At 46.7% G+C, this 21,066-nt stretch overlaps 1 protein-coding gene across 3 annotated transcripts in view; it reads left to right on the top strand.

Moving 5' to 3' along the window:
- The first annotated feature begins 13,777 nt into the window (after positions 1-13,777).
- Positions 13,778-21,066, top strand: part of NPR2 (natriuretic peptide receptor 2) — a 33,510-nt gene continuing 26,221 nt past the window's right edge. For 2 of the 3 annotated variants that reach the window (XR_013541006.1, XM_072987125.2), the window contains exon 1: positions 13,778-15,505. Coding sequence is in view for 2 of the 3 variants with exons in the window: in XM_072987125.2 (XP_072843226.2) it covers positions 14,704-15,505 (802 nt within the window). In the remaining variant the exon portion in view is untranslated. The remainder of the gene's footprint in view (positions 15,506-21,066) is intronic. The other variant, XM_078384201.1, reaches the window with a different exon arrangement.

Here is a 21,066-nt window from a genome sequence, read left to right as displayed (position 1 = left end):
CTAAGATACAGAATGTATTAAATAAAAGTAATAATGACATTGTATTTCTGCAATAAACTCATCAAAAAAGGATGGTTTCAATGAATTGAAAGGTAAGTGGATTCAAATTTATGAAAAATCATTTGGAACCTCCAAGTCTCGAGGAGTGGCAATATTAATTTCAAAAAAGTGTGAATTCCAGACTGAAAAAATAGAAAAAGATACTCAAGGTAGATATCCGATAATACAAGGTAAGATGAGAGGGGAAGAGATTACGCTTGTAAATGTGTATGCATCTAATGAGCGACAAGAAGAATTTTTAGAAAACATATTGAGAAAGTTGGATAAATTGAGGAAAGGGTTAGTAATATTAGCAGGAGATTTCAATATGGTTATGGATTTGAAGAATGCTAAAATTACAGGTTTTAATAGATTAATAAGTAAAACTGATCTGAAAGACGTATGGAGAGAGCTAAAAGGGAATGAAAGAAGATTCTCTTTTCATTCACAGGTGCATAACACATATTCAAGAATAGATTATATATTTGTATCTAATGACTTGTTGCCTAGAGTAAATGATACAGTTATTGATGTTATACAAATTTCAGATCACGCCAGAGTGAAAATCGAGTTCATATTTAAACGTGATTATAAGGTGGTAAATAGGTGGAGAATTGATACAAGTATATTTAGGAATCCAAACCTAATTGAAAAATTCCAAAAAGATTTATATGAAACATGGGAAATAAACGAGAAGGGAGGAAGTCAATCTAAGGTAATATGGGATGCAATGAAATCTATGGCAAGAGGGTATGCATGTAAAATGTCGTATATGCTAAAGAAAGATCAGGGGAAAAGAATACAGGAATTAGAAGATAATATAAAGGAATTAGAAAAGATAGTTATAAAAACTAGGGATAAAAAGCAATAATAGAATTACAAGCAAAGAGAAAGGAGTTGGAAGGAATTCATTTGGAAAAGGTATAAAGAAATTTAATATATTTAAAAATAAATTATTTTGAATTTAGTAATAAAAAATCTAAATTATTAGCTAATGTGTCTTCTATAAAAAAGAATAAAAGTAATATAGGTGTAATACAGGACATGAAGGGGAAAAGATGTAATAAAACAAAGGAGAAGCTTGAAGCTTTTCAAATGTTTTATAAAATGTTTTATAGTAGTAAAAATCCTTCCACAATAAAATTTGAAGAGTATATTAAAAATAACTTTAATAAGAAAATTTTGGACGATGATAAAAATGTGATGGAGCAGATGATTACGGATAAGGAAATAGAGGAAATTATAAATAAATTAAAAGTAGGAAAGACCCCTGGAACATACGGATTAGGCCCAGAGTATTATAAAGTATTTGAAAAGATCCTTATACCAAAATTAAAAGAGTTATTTAATAAGATACTAAAGGGAGAGGAAATCCCTCTTTCATGGAGAGAATCACTTATTGTCTTAATACTGAAACCAGAAAAAAACCCTGCAAATATGGATGCATATAGGCCAATATCATTGATAAATCAGGACGCTAAGATATTTACGGCAATAATGGCAAAAAGATTGAATAGCTTTATGTGGAAATATATTGAAAAAGACCAAAATGGATTTATACTAGGCCGGCAAATGTCAGATTTAATGAGGAGGGTACTTAATTTAATGAACTTAGCAAAAGAAAGTAACCTTAAGGCGGGAGTAATATCATTAGATATATTTAAAGCTTTTGATTCAGTGGAATGGGAGATGTTGAAGATATTAATTAAGTACTTAGGGTTTGGACCTAATTTCAATCAGATAATCCACCAACTTTATTCTCAGAATGCAGCTAAGGCTAAAGTTTATGATGGTATAACTGAAATAATACACCTAGGCCGGGGCACTAGACAAGGTTGCCCCTTATCTCCAGCATTATTTACAATGGTAATCGAAATATTGGCACAGATAATTAGAGAAGATAAACAGATTAGAGGGACAGATAATAAAGAGAATGGTAAGATAAATTTATTTGCCGATGACACATTATTAATAGTTAACAATCCAGCTGAAACAATTGAAAGGCTGAAAATACATTTGAAGGAATTTGAGAGTTTAATGGGGTTAAGAGTAAATTGGGGGAAGTCCGAATGATTATTGTTAAACCATTCAGACGAAGAGAAAAGAAAGGTGAAAATAATATTTGAAGGTAAAATTGGAAAGGTTATGAAATATTTGGGGATTAATATTACTTGGAATTTACAAGAAATAATTAAAATAAATCTGGATAGATTAAAAACAGAGATAACTGGAATGATAAAGAAATATCAGAATTTAAAAATTTCATTGTTTGGTAGAGTTGCATTATGTAAAATGAAAATAATCCCTAAATTGAATTTTATATTTTGGATGCTCCCCATAAAGATTACAGAAAATCAATTAAAAGAATGGCAGACAATGATAAATTGTTACTGTAATGGAAATAAATGAGTGAGGATTAATAAAAAATTATGGTATGTTACACAAAAAAGGGGGGTCTTGGATTACCTAACATACATTTATATTATATAGTGAATCAGCTTAGACATATCCCAGAAATAATGAAGGATAATAAAAATTTAATTTGGATGGACATGGAGAAGGAAGGTATACAAGAAAGTGTGGAAAGAATTTTGTTTAAAGAAAAAATTGCAGAAGAGATTAAAAAGATCAAAAATCCTTTTTTTAAAAAAATATGTTGGAAAATTGGAAAGAATTCAGAGAGGTATTGAGTCCACCGATATCTCCTTTATCTCAGGTAGTGGAATTAAGGAATTTTCCGGAAAATTTAAAAAATTTAAAGAATGTATTAAAAAGTAAGCAGATAAGTAGATTAAAAGACTGGATAGAGAAGATAAGAGGAAAAGGGGATATAAAAAAGGTACTAGGAGGAGAAGGGATTTCATGGTTAAATTTAATTCAATTAGAAAGGTGGACAAGAGAATGGTATACTAAAGAAGGGAAAGGTAGAGAAATGACAAAATTTGAGGAGATTATAGAAAAAAGACTGAAATCAGAGGAAAAGACAGAAAGAAAAGTAACTGTAAGCCAAATATATAAATTATTAACTCAAGCAGAACAGGTATTTTAGGGTTAAAAATGCAATGGCAAAATGATTTGGATAAAGAAGTAATAGGAGAGGAATGGGATAAAATATGGGATCAGAGAATTATGAAGAACATGTCAGTAAGGATAAAAGAAAACTGCTATAAAGTAATATGGAGGTGGTATTTAACGCTGGTCAAAATGAATATAATGGATAAAAGTGTTTCAATATTATGTTGGAGTTGTAAAAAAGAGAAGGGGACGTATTTACATATGTGGTAGTTATGTGAAAAAAGAAAGAAAGAATGGGAATTAATATTTAAAGAAATATCTGAAATAATTGGATTGAATATTCAAATGTCTCTGTTAATAGCCTTATTGAATCTGATTAAGGAAGATCAACTGGTGAAAGAAAATAAGGATTTAATAGTAATGATGATTACAGCAGCAAGGATAATTATTGCAAGAAACTGGAGAAATGAAAATCAATTTAACTTGGAGGAATGGTATAGAGAATTATGGGATATCACAATTAACAATAAACTGACATGTGATATAAAAATAAGTAGAGGCCAAATGAAAAATAACGATTTTAAGAAAATATGGAATGTATTTTTAGAACATGTATTTCGGAGAGGGAGGGGGTATACACCGAGAGAAGAAACAATGAAATTTTGGAGTGAAAATGGATGGAAAGAAGTGTAATGCTAGTCCTGAAGGTGATGGGTGCACAAGGGTAATTGTATGTTATTGTATTGTTTTGTTTTGTATTTTATATAGGGTTTTTTTCTGTAGTAGGTAAAAAAAACCAAAGAATCTTCTATTGACCAGTCCTCCTGCTAACTCGGAGCAGTGGAGGGTCTTCCTATTATTATTATTATTATTATTATTATTATTATTATTATTATTATTATTATTATTATTATTATTATTATTATTATTATTATTATTATTATTATTATTATTATTATTATCATCATCATCATCATCATCATCATCATCATCATCATCATCATCATCATCTCTCCTAATTTTCTAAAAATAGCAGTTAAAAGTCCAGGAAATTACTGAATTCTTACTAAAATATACGAGGAAAGCAAGGTCTGAACAGCAAGAGAGTGAAGTATTAAAGAAAAGGGATTATTCAGCACAATCAAGAGGTAAACCCTCAAATACACATTTGGAGAGAGTGTCAAAAGTGGCAGCAGAAACAGAGGGAACAGGAATGGCTCAAAAAGGTGATAAGTCATAGATGAAGTTGGTGTTGGAAGCGATTACAAAGGTGAACAAAAATATTTTGCAACTGAATCAAAAAATGGAAGTCATGGGAAAGGATATTAAGACCAATCAAGAACAGCATAAAGAACTGAATAAGAAATTCGACTCTCATTTTAAGCAAATTGATCAACATCTTCAACAGTTGCAAACTCAAGCAAATCGAAATTCTGCTAGAATACTGGAAAATGAATTGGCTACAACAGATTTACAGCAGCAGATGATTTTAACACAGGATTATAATTGGCGTAATAATATTATACTAAAAGGAATTCCAGATTTGGGCTCTAAAGAGAAGGATTTAATGGAACTAGCACTAGCCTGGCTGAAAAAGACAGCACCAAAAACAGACTGGACTGTTTGCGATCTGGATAAAATACATAGAGTTGGTTCAAGACGCAAAGGTCAACCTCATCACATTTTGATCAGATTTTCAAGCCTTAGAAAAAAAGAGGAACTGATGAAAGTTCTATGAGAGAACCCAGGGAGCCTGGTATTTTAACATCATTCTATGTAGGTATATAATGATTATTGTCATGAAATGATGCAATTTAGAAGAAAAATGAGGGTTATCACATCTATCCTTCAAAAAAGGTGTGAAATATATCTGGGGGTGCCCAGTGTTTCTAAAGGTGCATCATGATGGAAAATTTCATAAAGTTACATCAGTTCCAATGGCTTTGGACTTCTTAAAGCAGGGGTCCCCAACCCCCGGTCCGCGGCCCGGTGCCGGGCCCCGAGGAGCCATCAGCTGGGCCGCGGGGACACAGTGGCAGCCATGAAAAAAATGGCGGGAAGGCTATTTGAATTTCCCCAGCTCTTGCCTCCCACCGCTGGGTCCGTCTGTGGTGCTGGCTTTCCAGGCGGGCTCCAGGAGGCAGAGCCCGACTGGAACGCCAGCAGCGTGGACAGACCATGCGGGAGGGGGCGAATGTAAGGACCCACCAGCTCATAAGCCAGGCTCCTTGCCGAGCCTTCCAGGTGCCCCACGTTTTTGTCTCTTTGGGGGTTGGGGTGTGTTCCTTGGGGTTGCGCCTTCTAAAATGCCACCTGGGGAAGCGAGCCTTCCCCCAGGGAGCCACATCGGCCTCCTTCGGCATGCTCAAAACGGGGTGGGGAGGCGAAGGAGAGAAGTCTGGCCACACTTTGGGGCGAACCCGCGTGCGTGCGTGCGTGTGTCAGGGCGGGCGCTCGGGCGCCGCCGCTCCCTGCCCCGGACCCACCGGCTCATAAGCCAGGCTCCTTGCCGAGCCTTCCAGGTGCCCCAGGTTTTTGTCTCTTTGGGGGTTGGGGTGTGTTCCTTGGGGTTGCGCCTTCTAAAATGCCACCTTCGGAAGCGAGCCTTCCCCCAGGGAGCCACGCCAGCCTCCTTTCTGCACGCTCAAAACGGGGTGGGGAGGTGAAGGAGAAAAGTCTGGCCACACTTTGGGGGTGAACCCTCGTGCGTGTGTGTCAGGGCAGGCGTTGGGCGCCACCACTCCCTGCCTCGGACCCACTGGCTCATTATCCAGAGTAACGCTGCCTCTTCCCCTGTGGGGAAAATTTATGCTGTTATGCTGTTACAATGTATATGTCTGTGGCAGTAGCAAATGTATATCTATGACAATGGCAGGCCTCATGCTAAAACTGCAAGTCACTAGTTTCCAGTAAGGATGATCATTAACCTGCTGTCTATTGTCTCTGGATAATGTAGTTAAAGTGTTCGTGTATTCAGGAACTTGTCTGTGTATTTGGATGGTATCTGTGTCTGTTTACTATTAACTGTCTGCTTACCAGCCTGTCTGTTTGCTAATCACTCTGTTTACTGATGCCTGTGTATTCAGGAAATTAGTTACCTCTGTATTGATTAACTAGAGCAAATGTAGTAGGGGGATACAATAAAAGAAGAGGAGGTGGGGGAACAAGGGATTCCGCCTCTGAACAGCTGCCATACACTCGAGTGTCCCGTCTTTTCTTTTCCTGTCTCCTTGCTGGTTGAGGAGAAAGATCCCTGCCCTGAGGCTTCATCTGCAAGATCCCTACTTCCTCTCATCTTGCAGATCCCGACAAAATGGTGCCCTCTCTGAGGTAGCTCACCTATCATCCTACTCATCACGCCCGGTGTGGAAGGGCTACAGCGCGCGCACGCATCCTCTGGATCCCGATGAGTAGGACTGAGGTCAACTTTCGACAATTCGCACTCATCTCGCCTGGCACAGGCCCCAAGACGCGTCAATCATCCGCAAGGATCCCTCGGGTGAGTGGAATTTGTCAAGTAAGACACGTAGAACCTACACCTTTAGCAACATGGGAACTTCTTTATCAAATCTTCAGGAACAATTTGTAGTGTGTACTTGCCTCCAAGACACACGTAACATCTTTTTCAATCCAGAATTCGAGGCTAATCTGATTAAACAACTCCCTCAAATTCTGCTTCCACTCCCTTCAGCCTCTTTGGCTTGCCTGGAGCAGCATGAGAACACCTCCTGGAAAATCCAGGATGAATTAAAAGCATTGCCATCTCAGGCAACTGAGATTGATAACCATCCTTCAATGGATACAACAGATGCTTGTTCAGAAACTTGTCCAGAAACTGGTTGTGTAATTTCCCCCCCTCCTGTCATTGAGGGAGCAGCAGAAACACAGAGAGATGTGCCAGCTGTTTCTGCTAGTTGTGAATTGTTCCCAGCTCAAGGCATCCACAAACTGCAAAGCAGTAACCAGGACAATGGGATGGACTCTTTATCTGCCCCATGGTTTAATGACTGCAAGGCCTTGACAAAAGATTCCTTTCCACCAGCAGAAGGACTCACTTGCCTTCAAGAATGGCAGGATTTAGCATTTAAGCGAGCAAAAATTAATGCTGGTGCATCCCCTGATGGTCCTCTAATGTTTATGGGAGGAGCTGCATTTGCTACTGCTGTTCAGCAAAGCTTCATGACAACAGCTTTAACTCAAGCAGCAGAAGTATCTATAAACGCATTCCAATCAGCAAATCAAACTGCATGCCTGACTCCCTTCCTTGCTGGTCTGAAAGAATCAGCAGCTACCTCAGTATCTCCGCCGGTTCAGCCAAAGTTGCATTATGTCCCAGCGAATTGGGACCCAGGCCCAGATTTCTTTGATATCATAGACTGGGGGTACAAAAGCAGCTTTACAAGCATTTGATGGATCATATAAAGAAGGGAAGAAGGAAGAGAATCTAAGGGGGGTAACTGTTACACACCAACATGAAGCTTGTTTTGAACTGCTTTTTCCATGTGCTAATCCTGTTTGAGTGAAAAATCCTACTCAGCTGGACATGGCAGTTATACAGATCACCAAAGAATGCCTCCCACCTGGCCAGTAGAGAGACTAATGCTGCATATTGGGGTGGGAGGAGGCGAACCAGAAAGTTTTCCCCCATCACCTTCCAATTTGGAGAAAGCATTGTTTACACTCAAGCCTGTCTCTGCCTTCCAGGAGTAACAGTGTCACATCCCTGAGAAAATGTTTGTTGCAAATGCTGTAAATTGTCAAAAATGTTTGTTTTTCTTTCTGCAGGATAAGGTTGATAAGAATTTCAGAGAAGCATATTATTCCCTACAAGTAGGCCCCACAGTAGACAATTTTGTACACTGTGATGCTAATCCATCTAACATGCTTGTAAAAACATATTTTCAGTCCTGGGGAAATTTAAGGGCACTAGCAGGCAACTTTTTTAATTCAGTCAGTTGTACAGTTTAAGAACTTTGTCCCAGAGCAAGGCAGATGCATACCAGCATCATTCTTTACTACTCATCCCTCAAAATAAGTTGCTGTTCTTTTGCCAAGCTCTATATGTATCTCTCCTGTCAAGTGTCATACAAGAAATTCATGGTGTGTGTGTCTTCAGTGGGGAAGTTGTCTGCGTCACATATTTCTATGCAAAAAATCTGTATACCTTAAAATGTTTTGCTTTTGTCTCTTAGCAATATGCTGTGCTTATATATCTGAATAATATGTTTTCAATATGTTTTATTTTCCTGAAAATTGTTCTGTATTCTTGTTATGCATATCTTATTGTAATTGTAATTTTATCTATCCAATATTGTGTTTTCTTTAATCTACATTGTAATGTTGATGTCATCAGAATATGCCATCTAATTCTCTTGCCAAGATTCCAGGTTTCATTCCATCAGAACAATGTTTTAAGGTTGTAAAGAGTTTTGGCTCTCAGTGCAACAAGGAAGCAGGTTTGGCTATTGGAATGCTTCCCTAATTCCCAGTGGCCTGGAACATGCTATGCCACCCTCTGCTGAAGATGAACCAGAGTTTCTGCTATCATACCTGCACCGGAACCCCCTGGATTCAGAAGATTCAAGAGTCGACAACAGCCATTGTCTTCAACAAAATAAATAAAAAACGGTTGGGATGTGGGGAAAATTTATGCTGTTATGCTGTTACAATGTATATGTCTGTGGCAGTAGCAAATGTATATCTATGACAATGGCAGGCCTCATGCTAAAACTGCAAGTCACTAGTTTCCAGTAAGGATGATCATTAACCTGCTGTCTATGTCTCTGGATAATGTAGTTAAAGTGTTCGTGTATTCAGGAACTTGTCTGTGTATTTGGATGGTATCTGTGTCTGTTTACTATTAACTGTCTGCTTACCAGCCTGTCTGTTTGCTAATCACTCTGTTTACTGATGCCTGTGTATTCAGGAAATTAGTTACCTCTGTATTGATTAACTAGAGCAAATGTAGTAGGGGGATACAATAAAAGAAGAGGAGGTGGGGGAACAAGGGATTCCGCCTCTGAACAGCTGCCATACACTCGAGTGTCCCGTCTTTTCTTTTCCTGTCTCCTTGCTGGTTGAGGAGAAAGATCCCTGCCCTGAGGCTTCATCTGCAAGATCCCTACTTCCTCTCATCTTGCAGATCCCGACATTCCCCCTCCCTCCTCCCCGGTCCCTTTCAAAGGTGTATGTCCCTTCATAAGAGCAGGCTGCAAAGCGGAGGCTCTTCCCCCTCTGCCCCTGGAGGCAGAGCCCAGCTAGGAGGCCATTTGAATTTCCCCGGCTCCTGCCTCCAGCCGCAGTGTCCGTCCGCGCTGCTCTCTTTCCAGGGGCTTTCCAGGCGGGCTCCGGGAGGCAGAGTCTGGCTGAAAAGCCAGCAGTGCAGACGGACCCATGGGGGTCTAGGGGCAGAGGGGGAAGAGCCTCCAGCTCACAGCATGCTCTAAGAAGGGACAGGATAGGGATGCTGCCCGTCTTCGCTCTCCTGCCCCTTCCTCCAAAGGGGGAGGTCCCGGTAAGGTCCAGGCGCTGGGTCTGTCTGTGCTTCTGGCTTTCTAAGGGCTTCCCAGGAGGGCTCCAAGAGAATTAGATTTTAATTTTCATTTCACGCAGAGGGTGGGGAGGAGCGCACGGGGGGTGCACGTGTGTGAGTTGGCAGGGGCTCCTGCGCATGCGTGAAGTGGTGGGGAATGAGCGCGCAGCTATGGCGTGCGCGCGCTCCCCAAACACTTTGTGCGTGCCCCGGAGAGTGCGAGCGCGAGGGGCCGCCCCACCTCCCTCAGAGGCTCCGCCGGTCTGCATGACAAAAAACGTTGAGGACCACTGTCTTAAAGGACTCAGGAATACAGTATTAACAAAAAAGAATGGGAGGAGCAAATGAAGTAGTTGGAGAGACCAGGGCCAAGTCAGGAATCTGAGGAAGAGGAAACAATGGAGCGAGATTCGATTGAGAGCGACAAGGAGGAGGAAGAACAAGAAGAACAACAAGATCAAGATGAACAGGAAAAACAACAGGATGAAGAAAAACAGGAAAAAGGAAAACAAGAAGCAATTCCAAAACAACAAAGGAAGAATAGGGGACGCAGAAAATCCAGAGAGTAAAAGTTAATATACTTAATGTAAAATATTATTCAACGTAAATGGAGATTGTCTGGTATGAGCAAGCTGTAATATAATGTGAAAAAAAGTTTAGTTTTAAGAGTTTTGGGGAAACTCCGGGACTCCGCTACTTCTAATAGGTGAAATAGTTGGGCTCTATATGTATCTATCATCATTCCAGTACTCTACCAAATTTGTCAGAAAGAAATTATGAAGAGCCCTGTGCTGGATCAGGCCAAGGGCCCCTCTAGTCCAGCTTCCAAAATCTCACAATGGTCCCACCAGATGCCTCTGGGAGCACACGAGACAACTAGATACCTGTCTCCTGATCCCCCTCCCCTGTCTCTGGCATTTGGTGGTCTCTTCCTTCTAAACCTGGAGATTATTCCTCCCCATCATGGCTTGTAAACTGTGATGGCCTTTTCCTCCAGGAATCTGTCTGATCCCCTTTTAAAGCCATGTAGGCCAGATGCCCTCACCTCATCCTGTGTCAAGGAGTTCCACAGACTAACCACAGGCTGGGTCAAGAAAGGTTTTCTTTGGTCTGTTCTCACTCTCCCAATGTTCCATTGGAGTGGATGTCCCCTGGTTCTTGTATTGCGTGAGAGGGAAAAGAGCTTCCCTCTCTCCACTTGATCTATCCCATGCAGAATTGTATACATCTCCATCATGTGCCCCCCTCAGGTGCCTTTTCTCTAGACTCAAGAGCCCCAAACGCTGTCGCCTTTCCTCATCAGGGAAGTGCCCCAGCCCTGTCACCCTTTGAGTCGCTCTCTTCTGCACCTTTTCCAGTTCCACCATGGTTTTTTTGAGGTGCGGTGACCAGAACTGTACGCAATACTCCAGGTTGAGCCTTGCCAGCGTTTTGTACAAGGGCATTAGAAGGTTGACTGTTTTAGTTATTCAATTTCCTCTGCAATTTTTTCTTTAAAAAAGAAGCCCTCCAATCTATCAGAGTATTCTGGCATTTCCATTCCCTTCTATATTAGGTTTCTATTGTGTACAATAATATCTGGTATTAATGTCTAAGCTGATTTGCAATGTAATATGATTTAATATTAGGTAGTCCAAGCCCTCCTTCTTTTTGTGGAACAGTCCATAGCCTTTTATTGATCCTTGTTTGCTTGTTTCCATTACAATAATTATTTGTCAGCTTATGCCAATCTTTCACATATGTTTCTCCCATCTTTATTGGAAGCATCCAAAATACAAAGTTAAGTTTAGGGATAATCTTCATTTTACATAATGCTATTCTACCAAAACATAACAATTTTAATTTTCAATACTGATTTATCTGTTTGTTAATTCCTTTCTCCAATTTATCCATATTTATTTAATTATTTCTTCTAAATTCCATGTACTGTAATATAAATGCCGATGTATTTAATTACACTCTCTATTCTTTCTTTACATTCTTTTTTCAACTCCTTCTTATCTACTTCTGAATGATTTAATAAAAGATATTTGGATTTCTCCCAGTTCACTTTCAAACCAGTTATTTCTTCAAATAAATTTAAATGTGTTCTGATTTTCTGTAATGTATCTTTTGGATTTTTAATTATTAAATTAGGGTGAACTATTGTTTCTGATTACTTGTGCCAGTACCTATATAACCAATGTAAATAGAATTGGAGATAAGGGCCAACCCTCTCTCGTTCCTCAGCCTAGGAATATTGATTCAGTCATACCATCATTTATTATTATTTTTGCAGAGTTCTGTGAATATAGTTGTTGGATTTTTTGTCTAAAATGGGTACCAAACCCTACCTATTTAATCAGGATTTTTAATGCATCCCATTCAACTGGATCAAAGGCTTTAAAAATGTATAGGGATACCACTCCTGCTTTATATTTTTTTTGCCAGGTGCATTAGATCAAGCACCTTCCTAATTGTATCTGACATCTACCTTGTATGAATCCATTTTGATCTTTTTCATTATATTTCTCTATAAAATTGTTTAATCTTGCTGCCATAATTGCCATGATTATTTTAGCATCTTGATTTATCAGTAAAATCACCCTGTAAGAGTCTATATTCGTAGGGTTTTTACCCAGTTTCAAAATTAAAACTATTAATGATTCCTTCCAGGACTGGGGAATTTCTTCTCCACTGAATAGAATACACAATTGCATAGATCCTTTAATTTTGGGAGAAGAATTTTTTGAAAGTTTTATATTACTCTGAACCTAATCCGTGTGTGCCAGATGTCTTCCCTACCTTTAACTTATTTATAATAACTTCTATCTCTTCCTCAGTAATTATTCTCTCCATTGTTTCTTTAGCCTCATATTTTACTACTTTCTTAAAATTCTTTTTCATATACAGTATTCTGTTTTTCCTATAGAAGGATTCTTACTTGTATATGGGTCTTTATATATATTTTAAAGAGCTTCTAGTTTTTCTTTCATTTTATTGCATCTATCCCCATTATGTTTTTTTTATATCTCCTATATTACTCTTGTGAGTCTAGAGATCACAAAGAGAGTATGGTCTAATAAGAAGCTGACAGCATAGACTAAGATCCAGGTCTATACATCTTGTGTCCTGAACACACTCCTATACTGCAGTGAGTCCTGGACCCTTTGTGCATGGCAGGAGAGGAAGCTGAACACCTTCCATATGCGTTGTCTCTGACGCATTTTTGGTATCACCTGGCAGGAGAAAGTTCCAAACAGAGTAGTCCTAGAATGAGCTGGAATATTTAGCATGTATACATTACTGAAACAGTGGCATCTACATTGTCAGATCACCTGTATGGAGAATTAGTACAGGGAAATCACCCCAGAGGGAGACCACAGCTGCGATACAAGGACATCTGCAAGCGGGATCTGAAGGCCTTAGGAATGGACCTCAACAGATGGGAAACCCTGACATCTGAGCATTCAGCCTGGAGGAAGGCGGTGCATCACGGCCTCTCCCAATTTGAAGAGACCCTTGTCCAGCAGGCTGAGGCAAAGAGACAGTCACGAAACCAGCAAAACCAGGGAGCGGGACAGGGGACAGATTGGATCTGTCTTCAGTGTGGAAGGGACGTGTCACCCTTGAATTGGCCTTCTCAGCCACACCAGATGCTGTTCCAAGTCGTCTATTCAGAGCAGGTTACCATAGTCTCTCAATACTGAAGGATGCCTAATCTGAATATTGCTCTTACTTTTTTTGGTGGGAGGAATGCTTTAGCCAGAAGCTTCACGTTATTATTACTACTGTACATTCAAAATATTCCCAATTTAAATATATTAAATCCCTCTGAACCTTTTTCATATAATGGGTCTTAATCATATGTGCAGCTTTTATGGCATAACCTCTGGCCACAGACTTCCTGGCCTGCCAGAGTATCTTCGCCTTTCCACCTCCTTTTATATTTATTTCCCAAGTCGAGTCCTTCTACAACATTTGGAGAGGGCTAAAGGCTTGTGTCTCTCTTCCATCTATAGGCTTCTTTGTAATCCCAGTTTACTGACAGTTCCATGTTTACCTTGCCGTCTTGGGGTCACCTCTACCTCCAGGCTTCCTGGAACTCCTCCTCCTCCTCCTCCTCCCGCCCACACCCACCAGGCCTCCCCGCCTCTCCTCGAGAAGAGCTAAAGACCCCTCACTCAAAACGTCTCTAGTTTCCTCCCGGAGGGCTTCCTTCCTCTCCCCTCCCTTCGGAGACTGGCGCAGGCGAGCGGACTGGTGCACCACCGAGCCCCGAGTCCCGCAGCGCCAGAGAGGGGTCCTCCCCCGCCCCACCCCCACCCCCCACCCCGGCGGTTTTGCTTTCAGACCCTCGCCACCCCCCAGCCCAGCAGGAGCCGGGACGGGGGGGGGGACGGGCGCCCGTGAAGAGACCCCCTCCGGGCGCGGCTGGTCGGGCTCCCCTCCGCCTGCCTTCGGTCGGCCCCCTCCCTCGCCGCAAGCCCGCACGGCAGGAGGACGTGGACCGGCGCCGCCGAGAGGCAAACCTCTCTCCCGGAGCGGCGCCCGCCCGCCTGCCCGCTCGCCCGCCCGCCCGGCGTTGCTACCGCGGAGAGGACCAGGGCGGAAGTCCTGCGGAGGCAGGAGCCGGCGCGGCGCGGAGGTGCGAGAGGCGGCCCGGCGGGGCAACCAGAGTCGTTCCTGCCTGCCCGTCCCGGCCGCCCCTTCGGGGCTTGGCGCTGCGTCCGGGACGAGGGGGCGGATACGGGAGCGCGCTGGCCTGGCCTGGGCAGGAGCCTTGTGCGGCGGGGCGCGCGGCGTCGAAGGACCCGGAGGGAGGCACCAGGGGGCGCTGCCCCCCGCCTCTGGCAAAGCGTCCGGAGGGAGGCGGCCTCGGGTGGGCGGCCGGGGCTGGCTGCGGAGGGGGTGGCCTCTCCTGGGGAGCGGAGGGCAGCCCGCCCCGCAGACGGGCTCCGGCCGAGGTGGAGGCAGCAGCAGCAGCAGCAGCCGCCGCCGCGGCAACGGCAGACGGGTCGAGGCGAGGCGAGGCGAGGGAGAAGCCCAGCAGGAGCGGCGGACGAGCGGCGCAGGACTCGAGCGGCACCGTACCCGATTCCCCCTGCCGAGGGCGCCCGCGCCCGCCCCCCCCCTCTATGGCCTCGCCGCCGCCGCCGCCGCCGCTGCTGCTGCTGGTCGCCTTGGCCTGGTCGCCCTTGGCCGCCCCCTGGCCGGCGCCGGAGGGCGAGAACGGCAGCGCGGCGACCGGCGCGGCCACGCCGGCGACGGTGGTGACGGTGGCGCTGGTGCTGCCCGAGCACAACCCGAGCTACCCGTGGGCCTGGCCGCGCGTGGGGCCCGCCGTGGACCTGGCGCTGGAGGCTCTGGAGCCGGCGCTGCGGGCCGCCGGGCTGTCCATGCGCACCGTGTTCGCCACGTCGGAGCTGAACGGCGCCTGCTCGGAGTCGGTGGCGCCGCTCAAGGCGGTGGACCTGAAGCTCTACCACGACCCGGACGTGCTGCTCGGGCCCGGCTGCGTCTACCCGGCCGCCTCGGTGGCTCGCTTCGCCTCGCACTGGCGCCTGCCGCTCCTCACCGCCGGCGCCGTGGCCTTCGACTTCAGCCACAAGAAGGAGCACTACAGCACGCTGGTGCGCACCGGGCCCTCGGCCCCCAAGCTGGGCGTCTTCGTGGCCCACCTGCACGAGCACTTCAACTGGAGCTCTCGCGCCGCCCTCCTCTACGTGGACCGCAAGAGTGACGACCGGCCTTTCTACTTCACCATCGAGGGCGTCTACCAGGAGCTCCGCCACACCGGCCTCACCGTGGGCCACCACATCTACGCGCCCCGCGACAACGGCAGCAGCGGCAGCGGCAGCAGCGCCGGCACCACCGGCGGGGCCGACGAAGGAGGCGGCCCGGACACGGCCGTCCAGTTCATCAAGGCCAGCGGCCGAGGTAAGCCCCGCCGCTCCGGGGGCCTCAGGCTGCGTGGGGGGCGACGACGCGCAGCAGAGGAGGCTTGGCACGTTGCCCGGAGATCGGAAGCCCGGGTCGTAGCTTTCGCGTCGTGGGGAAGGGCCCTACGTGACCCGGAGGAAAGGGGGCGAGTGCCCGGACGCCAGTCTTGAGCCCGGGATCGCTGGACGTGATGTGGGGGCGGGGGACGAGGCAGGCGAGGAGGGAGTGCTGAAAACCCGACGGAAGCCTCCCTTGGGCCGGAGTAAGTGGGTGGCCGGAGTTATGGGGGGACGCCTGCCAGGAAGCCGAGGCCGGGTCCGTGCGCGCGCGTGGCGGGGGAGACGCAGCAACCCAGCCCGAGGGCAGCCGCCTGCTGCTCCTCCATCGCTGAGGGCCGAGGAGCCGCTTCTCGATCGATCCGTCCATCCTTCCCTCCCTCCCGGCCAGCTGGGTTCGTGGCTGCTCGTGGAGCGCAGGCGGCTGCCTCGGCTGCTGCGTCATTGGGGCGGGCATAGGGCTGGCCCGCGCTGGGCGCCAGATGGAAACCCTGGCAGCCTCCGCCTGCCCCCCCCCCCGGCTGCGCCTTCCCCTCCTCCGGCCCCCGCTCCGACCCGCCACCCGTCCCCCGAGGAGGCGTCCCGCGGGGCCTCTCCAGGCCGCTGGCCGGCCCGGGCGGAGGGAGGTTTTGGTGGACGGGGAGGCCCTTTGCGCGCGGGGCGAGCGATGGAGGGGCCAGGGAGGGCCAGCCCTCCGTCCCGTCGGCCGGCGAGACGCGCTGCTTGAGGGGAGGGCCGTGCCCAGCGTCCAGCGCTCGGCCGAGGAGCCGCGGTGTTTGCCGGTTGCGTTGCTCGGTGGGGCTTGAGGAGGGGGGGGCGTCTCTCTGATCCAGGCCGGGGCTGCCGTGGCGGGGCCGGCGGAGGGCGAGCGGAGGCGCCGCGGCCTGCCCGAAGCGAACGAAGCAGCCGCTTTGTCTGCGGGCGGCAGCGATGCCGGGGCCGGCGGCGTCCCCCGCCGCTCCTGCCCGGGGGATGGGTCTCGTCCTGGGAGACCGCAGGACGGCGGGGGGGGCGGCGGCTCGGGAGCAGCTGGGTCGCGCGTGCCGGACGGAGGCGGCCTCTTTCTGGCCCTCGGGACCTGAGGTGAGCCGGCGGCTCCCTGCCTCGCCCGGCCGTGGGTGTCTGTGGGGCCGGCCAAGAACGCGGACGGAGAGGGCCTGGAGACCTGAGGAGACCCCCTCGGCCCTCCCGTCGCCGGGCCTGCCCGTCTGCCTGTCGCCCGCCCCACCCGGGACCGCACCCCTGCTTTATGGCTACAGCTTTATGGCAGGAGTTGGGGAGGGGGGGGCTGTAAAAGTGAGAATTCTTGGAATTTCACACTCCCTCGCTGAAGATGCGCCCTGGTCTGGAGTTGCTGAGCAGTGGGAAGAGGCTTCAGTCCCGACGCTTTCTGGGCACAACTCTCCCCCCCCCACCCCACCCCACCCCACCCCGCTGTTTTAGGCCTCTGATCCTGAAGGGGTGGAGGGGAGGAGGAAGGGAGGGAAGCCCTCTTTATACTGCTTTCAACTTTAAATATTGTCTTTCAATGTTGCCTTGGGTCCTTTTCACAAAGAATAAACATATTTAAATACAATGGATCAATAGAGTTGCTGGGGGGAGGGGCTTCTCCCATTGACCCCTCAGGGGTCCCGCTCACCCTTTGGCCGGCCCAAGGCCATTGCCTGGGTGGCAAGGTGGCCCCCTGGCTTCAGGAACACCCTTGTGGGCTTACCCTTTAAGAAAACGAACAAAAGCTTTTGTCCGTGTTCTTTTCTGTGGTGTGGATTCCCCAGGTTCGCCCGCTCTGTCCTTGGCATTAATTAAGGGTTGCTCTCCAAAGGCATTTTGGTCAGAATGGGGCACAGCCTGCCCTGAGCCGGCAGCTGCCTCTCGGGCAATAGCTGGTAGCTGGTGTGGGATGACCTTTGGCCAGTTTTCAATGAACCAGGGAGCCCTTTGGGGCAGGCCAAGGGCAAAACTGGGCGTCAGGAGTTGATGCTGAGCACGGAATGGTGACCACTGAAAACCACGTTGGATCTGGCTGTGCTTTGGCTGAGATGAATGTGCTCCGTCTCGTTGGCTGTCCAGGGAAGCAGCCCCTCCGGAGGCTGCAGCTGCTCCCTCTTGTCCCTGCGTGGTGGTCCTCGGTGTGGGAAAGGAAGACCTTCCTCCCCTGCCAATGCCCTTGCGACGCCCCTGGGCAGCTGCTACCTGCCTCCGTCGTCCCCTTGAGCCACAGGCCAGGGTTGAGCCTCCGTGGCTAGAGTCCAAAGTTGTGACCGGCTGGCCACCTGCTCCCTTGCTTTGACAGACAGACAGACAGACAGACAGACAGACATGAGGAGGGGAGGGATGACAAGGGCCGGCCGGGAGACAAAGGAAGAGTGAGATAGGTGGCGGCAGAGCTGGGGGGGGTGGCGGCGGTGGGGGCGGCGAGCAGTCCTGGGCCCGGAAGGGGCTCCCAATGCAGAGGGCAGCTTCAAAGGCCTGGTTTTTCATTGGGACCAGATCTGCTTCTCTGCTTCCTTTGATTCTTTTTCACCCCATATGTCTGAAGAGGCGGGTTTCTCCACAAAAGCTCACATTAAAATATAAACATTTAGTCTTTGGGGTGCCGTGCGGTTTTGTCTGTTACTTTTATTTTGCTTTATTTTTATATCATTTCATTTTTATGTTATTATTTCTTTTCCTTCAAGTTTCGCCTGATATCTTTAAGGAATCAGTGCAATAACATGAAAATGAAACTGGGGGCCAGTGAGTGAGCCTCTTTTGTGTATGTGTCTCCCCCCCCCCTTGTTAAACGTGCAAGTCACATCCCTAGAATAAAAGAGCATGGATGACTTTGGCCTTGGTTCTCCAGAGATGCATCCTTACCCGGTAGGATCCTTTCTCGTTCCTCATGGCTGCCCTTCCACACCTCCAACTTCTTCTGACTTCTTGGCTGGATAGATGATTCAACCAAGGTATACAGAATTTCTGGCAGTTTCTGTTTCTTCATTGTCTAAATTAAAACTTAGGTAACTTCCGTACTCATGTTTTTCATCTTCTGAAAATTCAACCAATTTTCCATTTTCTTTGCCTTCCGCTAAAAGTTGTTTCAAGTCATTGCAGCTTTTCGCCAGTAAGATGGTGTCATCTTCATATCTTAAATTATTGATGTTTCTTCCCCCATCTTGATGTTTCACTCCTCCATCTGACTCATGTTCAGCTTTCCACATGGTACGTTGTGTGTACAGATGGAACAGATAAGAGGGGGAAAAACACACCCTTGCCTGACGCCTTTGTCTGTAGGAAACCATTCTGTCTCTCTGTGTTCTGTCCTAAGGGTAGCTTCCCACTGTTTATAAGCTTATAAGTGGGAACTTCCACAATAAAAGTTAGGCAGCAGGACAATCAGGTTCTGAGGCTCACCCATTCCTTTTAGCTTTGCATGGTCCACCCAGTCAAAGGCTAGGATTGCAACACCTTGAGAATCACTTTGTTTGCATGGGAAATTAGTCAAACAGTCCTATAATTATTGCACTACTTTGCATCTCTTCAATTATCCCAGATTGACTGAATATCAGGAAAAACTTCCTAACTGTTAGAGTAGTACAGCAATGGAACCCCTCACCTCAAGAGGTGATGAGTGCTCCAACACTGGAGGCATTCAAGAGAAGTTTAGACAACCACCTGTCAGATATGTCTTGATTTGGATTCCTGCCTTGCACAGGGGGTTGGACTCGATGGCCTTATAAGCCTCTGTCAACATTTTTCTATGGGTCTATGATTCTGTCTTGGGATTGGAATGTATGTTACATGTTTCTGATCTATGGGCCATTGTTTTTAATATTGGTTAGTATATTCTTGTTAAGACTGTGACAGATTCAGTCTCTGGAGTTTATAATAGTTCCATTGATATCCCATCTACCCTGATTTATTTATTTTTTCTGAGTATTTTCAGAGCAGCTTTCACTTCACTTTCTAAAATTATAGGTTCCCTTTGTCACCTTTTAATTTTGTCTCTTGCCTGTCTTTAACAACTTTAAGTCTTTCTTCTGTCATCCATCTAGACCTTTCTTTTTGCTAAAGGAATAAGGTTCTTTCATGTGGACTTTAAATTGATCAGAAATGTTATTATATTTTGACACTGCTATTCTTTTGTATTCTTCAGCTTTGCTCTAATATCTGACACTAACAATTTGTAACCAGTACCACAGTCTGCTCTTCTTCTTGCTTTGGCTTCATTGTGTATTACTTTGAGTTATGTCATCCTTTTGATTTCATGGATGACTGCCTGCTGATGTCCACCCATAGAATCATTGGTTCAGTTTGTTTGTTTGTTTGTTTGTTTGTTTGTTTGTTTGTTTATTAAATTTATACCCCGCCCCTCTAGACCATGTCTACTCAGTTGCCTGAAACACAAGTATATTTGTGCTTTCCTTTGTTCTTCCCCAGAGGTTGACTGAGTGCTTTCTGACTTGGGAGTCTCATCTTCCAGCACAATAGACAGATAGAACTCTAGAACAATGGAGTGGGAAGGGGCCTCCAAGGCCACTGAGTCCAATGCCTTGCTTAAGGCAGGAACCCAAATCAAAGCAGATCTTTGATTTTATTTTGGACTCTCTCATCATAGGGTTTTCAAAGTAAAAAAAAAAGGCTCAACGGTGCCTTATCATCAGTTCCTTCTGTACATTACTAACAAAAGTTAGTTTGACTGTCACTGGGTTGTCTGTGAAAGATCCTCCGCCAGCCTCACCGTCAACTACTGCTGCCCCCCCCCCCCCCGGGACTTTCGCCTCTCCTCTCCCTACGGGAACTATCCCTTCTCTTCTGCCAGTGACGAGGGTGGATGCCTTTCCGTCTGCTGTCTCCTGATACCACCTGGGGTGGCTCTGCTGGGAATCCAGGCTCGTAATGGTGTCTGGCCTCCTGGACTGTGTTGCTCTTGGCTTCCCTGACACCCTCCAACCTCCTCACCAGGTGTAAGTGTGTGCCCAGGACAGGGAGCAGCTTATAAACAGTGGGGCTAAAGAGAAGATGCTAAAAGAGTCTCACCCCTTGTGTATCCCATCTCTGGCCAGTAATATCCCTCTCTCTCTCTCTCTCTCTCTCTCTCTCACACACACACACACACACACACACACAAACACACACACACACACACACACACACACAGCCCACAACTCTGCCTTGGCAGAGGGGGAAGGGAGTGCTTTCTCTTTCCACCCCACCTCTGACCCTCGCATGGAGAGGGAGAGGACTGTCCCCCACACACGGCGCGCCTGCCTTGAGCTGCTGCTCTCGGTGGGAGTGACTGGTCTGGCCTTCTCTCCTCTTCTCCCCATCCATTTGCAAGGGCCTCTCTGAAGGCCTCCCTTAAGTGCCTCAGGCTTCAAGTCTTCCGTGTCCTGCCTTGGGATGGTGATAAAGCCATCTTCTCCTGGGGGTGGGTGGGTGGGTGGGGTGTCTGCCCTCCCCTTGAGAAAGGGCTTGGTCTCCTGGCCCGGCTTGGTCCACCGCCTGGCTGAGGCAGTCCAC

The sequence above is a fragment of the Pogona vitticeps genome, chromosome 2 (assembly GCF_051106095.1).
Source record: "Pogona vitticeps strain Pit_001003342236 chromosome 2, PviZW2.1, whole genome shotgun sequence".
Lineage (NCBI taxonomy): Eukaryota > Metazoa > Chordata > Lepidosauria > Squamata > Agamidae > Pogona > Pogona vitticeps.
This window is presented reverse-complemented; position numbering and strand designations above follow the sequence as displayed.